This window comes from Sycon ciliatum, chromosome 2 (assembly GCF_964019385.1).
Source record: "Sycon ciliatum chromosome 2, ocSycCili1.1, whole genome shotgun sequence".
Lineage (NCBI taxonomy): Eukaryota > Metazoa > Porifera > Calcarea > Leucosolenida > Sycettidae > Sycon > Sycon ciliatum.
The window spans coordinates 3,423,725-3,437,235 of NC_088644.1; the positions used below are offsets into that span (position 1 = coordinate 3,423,725).

The 13,511-nt window shown below is 45.8% G+C and overlaps 2 protein-coding genes across 3 annotated transcripts in view; one reads left to right on the forward strand and one right to left on the reverse strand.

Moving 5' to 3' along the window:
* The window catches only part of LOC135808284 (erythritol/L-threitol dehydrogenase-like), a 10,001-nt gene extending 3,504 nt beyond the window's left edge, over window positions 1-6,497 (forward strand). The window contains exons 5-13 of one of the 2 annotated variants that reach the window (XM_065321452.1): window positions 580-629; window positions 802-897; window positions 1,470-1,574; window positions 2,927-3,072; window positions 3,411-3,505; window positions 3,684-3,710; window positions 4,248-4,306; window positions 4,737-4,844; window positions 5,953-6,497. In XM_065321452.1, coding sequence (XP_065177524.1) covers window positions 580-629; window positions 802-897; window positions 1,470-1,574; window positions 2,927-3,072; window positions 3,411-3,505; window positions 3,684-3,710; window positions 4,248-4,306; window positions 4,737-4,835 — 677 coding nt within the window. In that variant the 3' untranslated portion in view covers window positions 4,836-4,844; window positions 5,953-6,497. Of the gene's footprint in view, window positions 1-579; window positions 630-801; window positions 898-1,469; window positions 1,575-2,926; window positions 3,073-3,410; window positions 3,506-3,683; window positions 3,711-4,247; window positions 4,307-4,736; window positions 5,832-5,952 lie in introns of those variants that run through there. The other variant, XM_065321451.1, reaches the window with a different exon arrangement.
* A 624-nt stretch (window positions 6,498-7,121) lies between these two features.
* Window positions 7,122-13,238, reverse strand: LOC135808286 (uncharacterized). Its single transcript, XM_065321454.1, has 5 exons — window positions 12,838-13,238; window positions 12,182-12,284; window positions 11,156-11,296; window positions 8,929-9,007; window positions 7,122-7,715 (listed from the first exon to the last, which is right to left on the reverse strand). Exons 1-5 carry the CDS (start codon window positions 12,972-12,974, stop codon window positions 7,609-7,611), a joined length of 567 nt encoding a protein of 188 aa, XP_065177526.1. The 5' UTR covers window positions 12,975-13,238; the 3' UTR covers window positions 7,122-7,608.
* Between the last annotated feature and the right edge of the window lie 273 nt (window positions 13,239-13,511).

Genomic DNA, 13,511 nt, shown 5'->3' on the forward strand with positions numbered 1-13,511 from the left:
TAGTGGATGTTAAAAGTTCTCTCTGGGCATAAGAACAAGAAGTGCAAGCTGCAGTGAGGAATGAAGTGATCACAATAGCGATACAGGTTGTGTAGTACGCGACCGAATGACAAGGCAAAACTGGCTCGGCCTCTCCGACTCAAAACTCAAGTAGTATTCTCAGGGAATAATATTGCACTTAGTGATTGCACAGGAAGACTCAAGTAACTGTTTATTTCAAGACGACTGCAGAAATGCAACTAGACAAGACTAACTCAAGACGAAGACTACTTTTTACACCACAGCAACACCAACATGACGTACACACAGCGTACACAAAATAATGTACTATATACGGTATAGTAAGTCTATCGATATACGGTACATACGGTATGATACGGTAGAAAGTCCGTCTACTACAGGTTGTACTTGGATTTGATCAGGGATGTAATGCTTTTGCTGTTTCCGCTGCTGCTGGTGCTGCTGCTGCTGTTGTTGGTGGTGGTGGTGCTGGGTGTGATGGTTGTGCTCTTGCTGCTGGTGGTGGTGTTTGTTTGTGTTGGTGGTACTTCTGCTATACATGAATTTATTCCATCAAAGGTGCAATGGCTGAGTATATGAAGTTCCCTACTGGAGCAATTAACTTCAAGGTAATCAGCCGCAATCAGTACAGACTTTTAGTTGGGTCAGCTTGAATTGTTGCATGATTGGAGTTAATAATTTTGTTTGTCTAGAGCAATGATTCTATGGTGGAGACCTTTCAGCCTTTATTGTTGCTCAGAAGCACATACTGTGTTTGCATCTCTTCCAACATCTACCCAGGTGCCCAAGACTATACCGGCCTGGAAGGCGGCGTTTATTGAGCCGCTTGCATGCTCCATACATGGCGTGGAGAGGGGCGATATCCAGTTCGATCATGTAAGTGTTCAGCGGTGCACGGTTAGTTAAAGCTGCGGAGTCCCACTGAGCCAGTCTCCGCGGAGTCCCACTGAGCCAGTCTCCGCGGAGTCCCACTGAGCCAGTCTCCGTGGAGTCCCACTGAGCCAGTCTCCGCGGAGTCCCACTGAGCCAGTCTCCATGTATCCATCACCGCAATCGGCAATACAGTGAAACAGCTGTCTAAGACGACCACCGCTCAAAGGACCATCAAAACGTGGTCTCTGTTACCAGGTGGTCTGCTTATCCGGGGTAATTTGACTGGAAGTGGCATCCCTTGGTCCTGGTTGCAGTGGTCTTCTGGGACAGGTGGTCACCTTATCCGAGTGGTCGCCATAACATGTTCTACTGTATGTGGATAGGTAAACAGGCATCTAGTTGTAAATATGGTTAGTGTGCATGAAGATAGTGGCTGGCAGCAGGAGTATGAGTGGGAGGGGGGGGGGGGGGGGGGGGGCATGTTTTGGGGCTCTCTGAGCAACTTGATCAGCATAGCCTGATATGCATCACTGTATATGTACAATCTCCCCTGCTCACTTGCGTATCACCTACAGGTGGTGGTTGTGTCAGGATGTGGCCCACTCGGCCTTGGTATGGTGGCAGCTGCTCGACAGAAGAACCCGGCAAAGCTGATTGCTCTCGACATGTTTGATTGGAAGGTAAAAGTGGCAACCGTGACTGGGCCATGTGTGCATCACGGTATGCGCCTTCTTCCACTTTTGATGATGCGTAAAGTCTCACATATCACTGGATATGAACATACAACTTCACAGCAGCAGATAGCCAACCCACACAACAGCAGCACCACTTGATACTGACGAACACTGATATGAGTATACTAACGTTTCGACAAATCTATTTTTTCTTCAGAATAATCCAACCTCTGCCAATACCGATATGAACATACTGTCGGGAGAGATTTTCAACTCTTTCATGTTCTTCAATGAGAGCACTGCTTACTATGATGTGATCAAGGAGAAAGAGAGAGAGAGAGGAGAGAGAGAGAGAGAGAGAGAGAGAGAGAGAGAGAGAGAGAGAGAGAGAAGAGAGAGAGAGAGAGAGAGAGAGAGAGAGAGAGAGAGAGAGAGAGAGAGAGAGAGAGAGAGAGAGAGAGAGAGAGGAGAGAGAGAGAGAGAGAGAGAGAGAGAGAGAGAGAGAGAGAGAGAGAGAGAGAGGGAGGAGGGAGAGAGAGAGAGAGAGAGAGAGAGAGAGAGAGAGAGAGAGAGAGAGAGAGGGAGAGAGAGAGAGAAAGAAAGAGAGAGAGAGAGAACGAGAGAGAGAGAGAGAGAGAGAGTGAGAGTGGCCGTTGGGCAACTTGGTGACTTGCAACTGAAGTGCCTGCCGTGTATTCATTAGCACCAGTAGCAGTTGCAAGACAAATGAGTAAAAACTGACTATTTATGTTGGTGGTGTTTGCCGCTACAGTTACAACCCTGGCATGTGAATCATCCAGCAACACACTTTTACCAGTGCGGGTCTTAGATGATTAGGACTGACTATGCAAACACATGTAGCATCAGTCACTGAAACAGTGCTCGGTGCGGTGCATGGTTGCAGAGCCTTCTCACAGATGCAAGACATAGCCACTGTAACTATCACCTTTTTTTGCAGTTTCCAGTACTTCTCCTCCTTGATGATTCCTAATCACCATCCTCCTCCTCCTTCTCCTCCTCCTCCTCCTCCTCCTCCTCCTCCTCCTCCTCCTCCTCCTCCTCCTCCTCCTCCTCCTCCTCCTCCTCCTCCCTCTCCTTCGCCCACTGCCACAATTGGCTATTTGTCCCTGATCAGCATCGACTATGCTGCCTTTTGATTGGTTCTGTGGCCATGAAACTCGGAGCAACAACAGAACAAGGTTTCCCCGCCAGCACTGTGAACGTGTGTGGCCACATAGAATATATTATGTAGTTGCCAGCCCTGGTCCTAGAACCCTATCCTATGGGATCCTGCATAGCATGTCTGGATTCCACTCTGCATGGACGTTTTGGATCTTTTTTCTCTGTTATGCATGTAGCTGGACATTGCCAAAAAGTGCGGTGCTGATCTGACGTTCAATCCTGGGAAGTGCAACGCTGTAGAAGAGGTTCAGAAGCTCACGGATGGTTATGGCTGCGACGTGTATATTGAAGTCAGCGGAAATCCGGCGTCCGTCAAACAAGGGTATGGAATTCAATATGCCATGCGGTTGACACGGTTGTGTTGGGCATATTCCTAACTGTGTTTGCTCTAAGTAAACACGAGTAGTATGGTGTTGTGTTCTGGTTGATGTGGACTGCAAAGCATATCGATCCCCTTCCATATGCTTCAGGTTAAGAGCAGTTGATGAGTAGGTGACCATGTGTCATCTCGCACGAATCTCTATGAGCTCATTCCAAGTGATTCGTTGCCTGGGTAACACCAGGTAGTGATGAAACGATATCAGTATCTTAGACTTAGTACTCCCTGCTGTACATGTAGTAATGAGTGCCTTATGTTTCTGTTTCCCCTCTCTTGTATAGACTTCTAATGATCTCTAAGCTGGGGACCTTTGTCGAGTTCAGCGTCTTTGGTCGAGAGACAACAGTTGACTGGACCATCATAGGTGACACAAAAGGTAAGTTCCTACTTCTTACAACGTTTGGAGTTCTGGCATATCTCAGAAGAGTTACGGACTTTTGTGTAGTGCATGGTCAATTTTTAATGTGAGCGAATGCATGTACATGTACTCGAAATTAACTGACCCTGCTAAGTGTGTGTTCTTCGGTGCTTTTTGATTCTCATTATTTACACAGAGTTGAACATACGTGGCGGACACTGCGGTAAGAACACCGTGTACTAGTGTAGACTAGTGTGTATTGGTGCAGCTGATTGTTGAAGGGTTGTATTTCAGCGAGATCACGTTGACTAGTGTTCCTAGAGACCTTTCACGGCGACCACAGAATCACACATGTCAGAGCAACCCGGCATGCTGGTTCCACCTCCAGTCGATCACTGCATCAATGGGTCACATGACATGATGGGCCATGTTGGCTCCACTGTTCCACATGTCATATTGCTCTGCTGTCCTCATAATTATCATGTACAGGTCACATGACCGAAATGTGAAGTGAATTTCTGCATCTCAGTCAATCCCTTCATTTGCCCATTTGTGGCAGTTGTCTGGTGAAACTGCAAATCTTATTCACTTGTACACGCACGGCTTCAGCTCTTCATATTCCAACTCAGTCATGGCTGTGAGTTAGTAAACATAGGTTTGTGCCGCTTTGGGACCAGGTAAGACCTGCTTCACGTAGTAGATTTGCAACACCACCTATTAAGTCTTACCATTAGTGGTTAATGTGTTGTCGCTTGTCCAGGACCCAATTGCTACCCGAAAGCAATTAACATGATTGCCAAGGACCAGCTCCCAATGGAGGTAAGACTGTTCATGGCAGCACATGCCTGCAATGTGGATGAGGTCTCTTGAGCCACTGGCAGATCTTGCTTGCGTAACGATTTGGCTGAAATATACATCACTTCTTGTACATGGGAATTTGCTTCTAGAGAGCCATGTATACCTTTGGTCTGCATGCACGGTGATCAACAGAGTGTCTGCGTTTAGCGTGTCAGTGTTGGGGTGTACTGTTAATCCTGAAATGTTCGTAAATGTAGTATCTGGCCTAGGACTGGAGATCAGCTGTGTACGGACGTGCCTGGAAGCCTGGTGTAGTGTTAGAACACAGGCCATGGAGCATGTCTGTGCCTAAGGCCTGGGACCTACCGGCAGAGCCGGGGTCTATGCAAGCGTTCAGTAAACATTCAAACGCATCGGCACACCTTTTTCTTTTACTTGATGCCTGATTTAGGACATCATCACACATCAGTTCCCATTGGAAGATGTTGTCAAAGGCATTGACCTGGTCAACAAGGGAACGGAGTCGATCAAGGTGGTTCTCTTGCCATGATGTATAGCGGGTGGTTTACCGACCATTCACCGAATGACAATTCACCGAAAGACACTTCACCTAAAGACACTTCACCGAAAGACAAATCATCGAATGGACAATCCACCGACTGGACAATTCACCGAAAGACACTTCACAGAAAGACATTTCACCGAATGGCTATATCACCGACAAGACAGCTCACCGAAATTCTACTGTGTGTAATGACTGGTTCGTAGTCAGGCTAACTTCACCGGCGCTGAGTTTCACAGGGCTGAAATGCTGGCACTGACGTACTGCCACTACTGGCGCTGGTTGCATGTTATGTGGCAAATGTAGTACATGTACAGTCAGTCGTCGCATAACCACTGAGTGCATGTGTCGGGTTTGCGTGCAAAAATTACTACATTTCCACGGTTAAGTTGTGACCAAAATGACCAAACTGGCAAGCACAAAAATTACAAAGATGGAAGAATAGCTCTGAAAAGCAGCGAGGTTTTACTGAATCAATCCCCTATTCCAATCATCACCACTGGTAAGAGTAAAACACTGTGTTAGCTGGTTGAAACATCAACAGTAAGGGTTCATTTTAGTACGTTTTGGGTGAAAAATATGAGACAATCAAAACCGTCACGAATGATTAGCTAGATCCATCGCTTTTTGGTATAATCGTTTCAACCCTAGTAAACATTACACAAACGTGTAAACATTACATGGTCAATGAAATCCGATAAAAGCTCCGTGGTAGCGGGGTCTGACTGTATCTCAACCAGCCTTCTATTGTCAAAAATTCAAAATTCTTCAACGTTGTGGAGTGATTACAACATTTTCGCTGCTTGTCTATTGTTCTTCATTGATCTGCTCACCTCTGTAGACAAATGGAGACCTCCTCAATAGGCTTAGTGGCCTCTGGGGAATCCTTGAAATATATTTAAAAATCCAAAATTCTCTCCGTCCTTCTTTGTTTCTTCTTTCTTTCGGTGAAATGTCTGTTCGGCGAATTGGCCGCTCGGTGAACTGTCATTCTGTGAGTTGTGCATTCGGTGAAATGGGCATTCTGTGAACTGGGTATTCGGTGAGCTGTCGTTCGGTGAGCTGTCGCTCGGTGAACTGTCGCTCGGTGAACTGTCGGGATACCGGTATGGTGCGTATTGAGCACAGTGAACGATCTCCAAATTGACAATGTGTATATTTTCTTCATGTCAAATACCACACCGCACAGCAGTGCATGCAGATCTGGAACGTATTGATCAGATGGTAGCTGTTGCAGGGCTCTGACAGCTTCTCTCTTGATTTACAAAAGTGTTGACATTGCACTACATGGTTTTCGGACTTTTGCTGACTTTTCACAATTGAACCCAAGAATGAAGCTAACAAAATTCACCGTTGAATTTGGCACCATACTTTATAACTGTACACTATCAGGCAGCCCAATGCATAGAATAATTTACATATGTATAGGGTTCTCTGAGGTTTAGCAGGAGTTCCAGGTGTAGCCATATTCTTCTTGCTTAGCGGACAGTATCATCCAAAGCAGCGTGCAGTTTTGCTGGTTTGTTCCTCAGTTGTTCTCAGGATGGAACGTGTGCTTTTCAGATATTCTAGCCGTTCAGTATTTTTCGCTTTCACCAACCGATCGAATAGGTGGAAAGAACTGCCTGAGGGATCAGTACCAGGATAAGAGTCACCCGAAGTTGCTGCTGGTTTGGTTGATACGGCCTGTCGGAGAGCGACGACAGACTATGTGAATATGAAATTCCATACTTTTTCGAATCCTAAAGTAAAATTATTGTACTAAGTTTCCGGAGAGTGTTGTTTCATCCTTTATGGACTAATCTGAGTGCAGTGAGACTGGACGCGGTAACCGTGGTAACACTGGTCATGATGTGCCTGTATTCTCAAAGCAGGATAGTTACACTGCAGGCCGGAGCATGCATGCTTTGTGATACCAGAGCGCTGGATGCAAGTCCTTCTTGCACCTGTACACTGTATTGACTGCCACCATTCTAACAATACACTGCAAGGAATTGTGACCATGATGACAGGACAAGCGACTTGTATATCCTGTCAAAGCGACCACCCTGATAAGGCGACCACCTGTCCTAGGGGACCAGTAGGACTCTGATCAATGGGAGTCAAGGTACCCTGAATAAGGAGACCACCACCTGTGCATGGAGACCACAAGGGACCTGACAGATGTGGCCTCCGTGTACAGGCGGTCTTCTTATTCAGGGTCACTTGACTGAAAAACACATCCCTTGGTCCACGTTATAACCCAATTACGGATTTAGATACAAACCGCACATAAAATGTATCCTTTCTTGGCCATTATTCGAAAAGAGATGAAATGGATTTGTCGGGTTTGCATTCCAGCTATTCATATCATGTGTTACAGAGAATCTATGAACATGAGTGGGATGGGAATATACTGACTCATATTATGGCTTTGATGTAATGCATTACAGTGATCATAATAGCTATCCATATATTGCTGCAGGATGAATTCAAGAAGCTGCATTGAAAGAGCTTTGAACGTGGATGGACTTACGGGGTTTCATGTCAATTGAGAATGTTGTCGCATGTGATAAGAATACAATGCCATTGTGGATACAAGTAGTTTTCTCAATACAGGCCAGGTTGCTAATAATGTACAGAGTCTTCAAGGGTGTCAAATGATGACCTCATCATGACCTTTTATGATGTCATTCAGTTCCGTTTGCTGACATCATAAAGCAACTCAATTCTCGGGGGTGATCGGTTCACCAACAGCAATGCGTATGCGGTAGGCTCCTGCTTAGGAGCAGTAGGTTTTTGGGTTGGTTCTGTCCTTGCCGTCAGTGTAACCAGTGCATGTTGCTGGGTCGGTATGCATGACAAAGCCATACTGCTCGGCAAAGTCATCTGTGCACCAAGACGGAAACATGCAGCAGACAAAACACACACAACCGTTAGGACATGACACACACGATTTCTGTCAGAGCACACAATTCCAGCAATTCAAGCCCACACAGATCTGACCACATGCAAATCGAAACACACACTCTGTTAAAACCGTTTATGTCGCAACGAATCGGTGCCCATTGGTTGTAGCTTGGTTGCGTTTCTTTCGAGAATTGAATTCTTGTCTCCAACTTTAATACTCTGTACAACAAAACAATTTAGGATGAATACCAGTAGAGCCAGTATCGGTAGTAGCCCATCACAGATCTACTCTCACCATACACTTCACACAAGAATGAGTGGACCAACACACAGGACTTTCATGTTGACTTGCTTGGCTAACATGATCCCTATGCGTACATGCCCTAGGCCAGGCCTACTTCGAAGTACTAGTACTTAAGTACTGGTAGTAGGCATGCATACGGTGATATAAAGCCTCTTTTACAGGCATGCATACTGTTGTGTTGTCTGTTGTCAGTTGTGAGTTGTGAGGAGTTGTGAGAGTTACCTTTGACCAAGTCATACAATGTGCAGTAGTTACCTTTGACCAAGTCATACAGTGTGCAGTAGTTACCTTTGACCAAGTCATACAGTGTGCAGTAGTTACCTTTGATCAAGTCATGTGACAGTGTGCAGTAGTTACCTTTGACCAAGTCATACAGTGTGCAGTAGTTACCTTTGACCAAGTCATACAGTGTGCAGTAGTTACCTTTGACCAAGTCATACAGTGTGCAGTAGTTACCTTTGACCAAGTCATGTGACAGTGTGCAGTAGTTACCTTTGACCAAATCATGTGACAGTGTGCAGTAGTTACCTTTGACCAAGTCATGTGACAGTGTGCAGTAGTTACCTTTGACCAAGTCATGTGACAGTGTGCAGTAGTTACCTTTGACCAAGTCATGTGACAGTGTGCAGTAGTTACCTTTGACCAAGTCATGTGACAGTGTGCAGTAGTTACCTTTGACCAAGTCATGTGACAGTGTGCAGTAGTTACCTTTGACCAAGTCATGTGACAGTGTGCAGTAGTTACCTTTGATCAAGTCATGTGACAGTGTGCAGTAGTTACCTTTGATCAAGTCATGTGACAGTGTGCAGTAGTTACCTTTGACCAAGTCATGTGACAGTGTGCAGTAGTTACCTTTGATCAAGTCATGTGACAGTGTGCAGTAGTTACCTTTGATCAAGTCATACAGTGTGCAGTAGTTACCACCATGATCACTGTGAGTGTAGAAACGTCTTGCTGCGGAGTAGCCCTGAATGGAGCAGAGAGCAAAACACACACACACACACACACACACACACACACACACACACACACACACACACACACACACACACCTTGGTTATTCCAAAGTTACGGGCACTTCGGTCTACCGGGCACCCTTTGGGCGAATTTCAATGGAAATATTACTGCATGTACTCTTTTGTCACTTTTTGTGGAAGTATTGATGCCGTCTGCCATATCTATTGCCTCAGTTTCCCATCAAAATGCATGTGATTCAGAGTTACGGACATTCCAAAGTAACGGCCAGTGCCCGGTCACGGACCGCCTGGATAAACGACGTGCGAGTTTTCCCCACAAAGAGCGACCGATGTGTCATGCCAACTTCTCGGTATGATCCTACAGACACCAGTGTAACACCAGTGTAACACCAGTGTAACACCAGTGTTGCTCACTCAAGCAATGGGGATGTATGGAAACATCATTATCATTATACAGTAAAATCTGTAACTAAAGACCACCGTGACTAGCGAGCAGCCTGGTACTACAGACCATGTCGCCAGGCACGGACGGTCTCACATTATACAAGCAAACAATTTCCAGCAATTTTTTTTATAAATTTGACCTACCTGGTATATGTCTATTTTTGCTGATCGCGGCTCATATGGTTGTGCGGTGCAAACCTCTAACTAAGGACCACCTGCCACTAAAGACCACTTTCTCTGACCCCAAGCCAAGGGGTGGTCTTTAGTTACAAGTTTTACTGTGATAATTATTGCCTCGTCCAATGCCAGATATTCAGGACTTCAAGGGTTGCATTACTTTTTTATTATTATTTTTTACTAAGTACACAACCTACTCGTCAGAAGGGGAGAAGACAACAGAGTATACAATAACAACGTACGTATGAGTTTCAATGCAGCGTTGTACATGTACAACATTCACACAGGTAGCAGAGGCATTGGACGGACACGCTTCTTGCCGAACTTGACAAGTTGACTGACTCACGACTGCCATCCGGAGCACACGAGGAGCACGTCGCACCTTCCACTCGGCAAACCTGCAAGAAAGCACCACTCCCTGCTCAATACACAGTGTTTCGGGGAATTCACCCCTCATCAGTTGAGCTTGAGTAGGCTGAGGAAGATTGTGCCTGAAAAGCACCACTTATATACTGCTCTCCAGGCCAAACCATCACCAGGGATACAAACTTACAGAGACGCTTTGTTTCCAGCGTGACAAACACCTCGTGGAGCTCCAGGTAGCAGCGTGAGTCAGAGTCGCTCATGGAGTTGTGCTAAATAGACGTTGAGAGCCAGTACTCACGCTGCTACCTGGAACTTCACGAGGTGTTTGTCGCGCTGGAAACAGCGTCTCTGTAAGTTTGTATCCCTGGTGATGGTTTGGCCTGGAGAGCAGTATATAAGTGGTGCCTTTCAGGCACAATCTTCCTCAGCCTACTCAAGCTCAACTGATGAGGGGTGAATTCCCCGAAGCACTGTGTATTGAGCAGGGAATGGTGCTTTCTTGCAGGTTTGCCGAGTGGAAGGTGCGACGTGCTCCTCGTGTGCTCCGGATGGCAGTCGTGAGTCAGTCAAGTGTCAAGTTCGGCAAGAAGCGTGTGTTCCTAGTTGGACCAATCAACTTCAAAACTAGATACAATGTAAGAATTCATTTGCCAAGCAAATGAATACAACAGTATCCCTACCCCATGTTCATGCTACAAGCTGCCTGTAGACGATTCTTACTGTGCAGAATATGCACAATGTACATGTATAGGTACAGGTCATGTATAGTGTACTAGTGCTTACTGTGCTTACTGTGCGGATTATGCGATGCACAATGTACATGTACCAGTACAGGTCATGAGTAGTCTACTTACCGCGCAGACTATGCTATGTACATGCATGTACCAGTACAGGTCATGATTGTATAGTCTACTCATCATGAAGACTATGCTATATGCAATGATTATGTACATGACTGTACCGCTACAGGTCATGTATAGCGTTAGTGTACTTACCGTGCACACTATGCTATGCACTATGCACTATGCTATGTACATGATGTACCAGTGCAGATCATGTATAGTAGTGTACTTACCATGCAGACTATGCTATGTACAATGTACATGTACCGGTACATATTATGACTGTATAGTCTACCATGGTCTACTCACCGTGCCTGTGCATCTGTACTTAGGTGTTTGGAAGGGTGAATAGAGCTTGACTGTGATGTCCTCTACGTAGTTTGTCAGTGCCGAGGCAAACTGTGCGGTGATCATTATTCCATCGCTCATGCTCTCCTCTATACTGATGTCCTGGGCAAGTTAGGGCAGAATGCGGACAGCAAAACGGGATTGTATTGTTAGTGCATGCATGGGCTTCATAGGTATCGACAGTACATGCAGTGGGTTGATAGGTATCCATAGCACATGCAGTGGGTTGATAGTAGGGCTCAAACGGTCACGGTTTTACCCCTAACGGTTTACTGCTAAGCTAACGGTCGGTTAACGGTTATAACCTATAAGCCACGGCAATCCTGCGGACTCTTTTTTAACCGTATATTTGACTTTACTCATTCAAAAAATGTACCCTATTCAGTACAACGCACACATGTACATTCTCTTGCATGCTCATTCATACATACTCTCACACCAAGAGACCAGATATGACCGAGTTGACAGCCCAGAAATTGCTTACGCGTGCGACAGCCTGTGAAAGTGCATACTTTGCAACGACCTGATACTTGAAAAATTGGCTGAAAAGTTACTGCGTAACCGTTATCTTTATCGGGTAACCGTCAATTCTTCGTAACCGGTCTGCACCCGGTTAATCGGGCTAACCGTTTGAGCCCTAGTTGATAGGTATCCGTAGTGTACGCAGTGGATTGATAGGTATCCATAATGTATGCAGTGGGTTGATAGGTATCCGTAGTGTACGCAGTGGGTTGATAGGTATCCATAATACATGCACTGGGTTGATACTTGATAGGTATCGGCAGTACATGCTAGCCAGATGGAGACTTGCAGTCATGATGTATGGACAGCCTCTCATTCTCTCCCAGTGAATAAAACAGCATTTATCTCACTTTCTTGTTGGATGCACCAAGCCCCCCCCCCCCCCCCCCCGACTCCCATCCATTATGACAAAAAAGGTCATGGCACGACTTTGGATACTGGTTTTGTTATAAATTGAGTACGTACCGAGAATGTACACACTGCTGCGGGATTGGTGGTGCAGTGCTGCATGGCAGTCATGCGCTCCACTAGCTTTTCGCTAACCGCATCACAGCCTGTTCCGAAAGACCTGCAGCAATTGGCGCCGGAAAGACAATTGTAAACAATGTGGTAACTTTGAAGATTCCTGAGCTCTACTAAATCAGGGATTTGGATGACACACCATACAGTAACCTGGCCAGTCATCAGTTCGACCGTACTGGTGGTCTGGAGACTCATGCCTTTCAACTGCCAGTATGTGCTGTGAACTAGACACTTGGCTGTGCTTGCATGTAGCATTGGCTGTCCAGGAAAGAAGTTTGCTTTAGATCCTACTTTGCCATTGGCAATAGTCTGGATTCAGTCTGACTTTTAAGGTAGCACATAATCTTTGCTATGGTCTTGATTTTGAGGATTTCGCCTCACCTTTGCTCAGTGCCAAGAAAACTCGAACAGTAATCCTTATAAAAAAGTGAGAAATGTTTGAGTTACCACAGACCACTATCGAATTCTACGACCAGGGAATGTATTTTGTATGTCCAGTGTATGATAAAGGTGGGTTTATCCTTGGATCTACAAGTCACTGACATGTGACATTGCATTGGCCCCGGTGATTGGGCTGCATTCAGCAACTAATTACTTACCAGGTCACTTTGCAGGAAGCTTGGAATGGATGTGACTCCGGGGTGGTGTACTTGGCTGGGTCCTCCCTACTAGCCAAGGTCCCACCGAGAACTGTAGTTACCACGAGTGCCGTGGAGACTAGATCAAAGATGGCCATCGAGTGACGAGAGTTCTCTGTCCGGCAAAACTTAGACTTATCTCAAATAGATAGGCGCGGTTGGGACCTCTTCCTGGTCTACGTCTTTGGTTGATGAGTGACTCTACGTGGATGCCAACTGATCACATCTTCTGTTGTAGAAAATCCGCAAAGTACATCAGCGGATCGGCAAGCAGCTACTTCGAAGTTCAATTTACAAACCAAGCTTGTTTATTGAAACTGACAGCAACACGATGAATTGCTGTTGCCTTTGCTTGGTTGCCTAGGCGAAGTGTCCCGAGTTGGGCCATGACCATGGAGTTACATGTATCCTGGCTGCCGCACTAAGTTCAGTAGTGAGATCGAAAGCGCCCTTGCGACTCCTCCGATCCGGTGATCGACCTGCCTACAACATACAATGTAAGTCACACGCGACAGGCTTTGTTTGCTATGTACAGAATAGGACTACAATAGTTTTACGTGTACTGTAAGATCAAGATGCAATACTGGTGGATCTACCTTCTTTGACGTCCTTCATGCATGCATGACACGGGTCAA

What these genes read in the sequence shown, in the direction of transcription:
- LOC135808286 (XM_065321454.1), bottom strand. Translation starts at nt 12,974, where the DNA reads ATGGCCATCTTTGATCTAGTCTCCACGGCACTCGTGGTAACTACAGTT. An exon ending in GCTTCCTGCAAAGTGACCTG is followed by an intron (nt 12,285 to 12,837) that starts GTAAGTAATTAG and finishes CAATTGCTGCAG; the next exon opens with GTCTTTCGGAACAGGCTGTG. An exon ending in AGTACAGATGCACAGGCACG is followed by an intron (nt 9,008 to 11,155) that starts GTGAGTAGACCA and finishes TGCTCCATTCAG; the next exon opens with GGCTACTCCGCAGCAAGACG.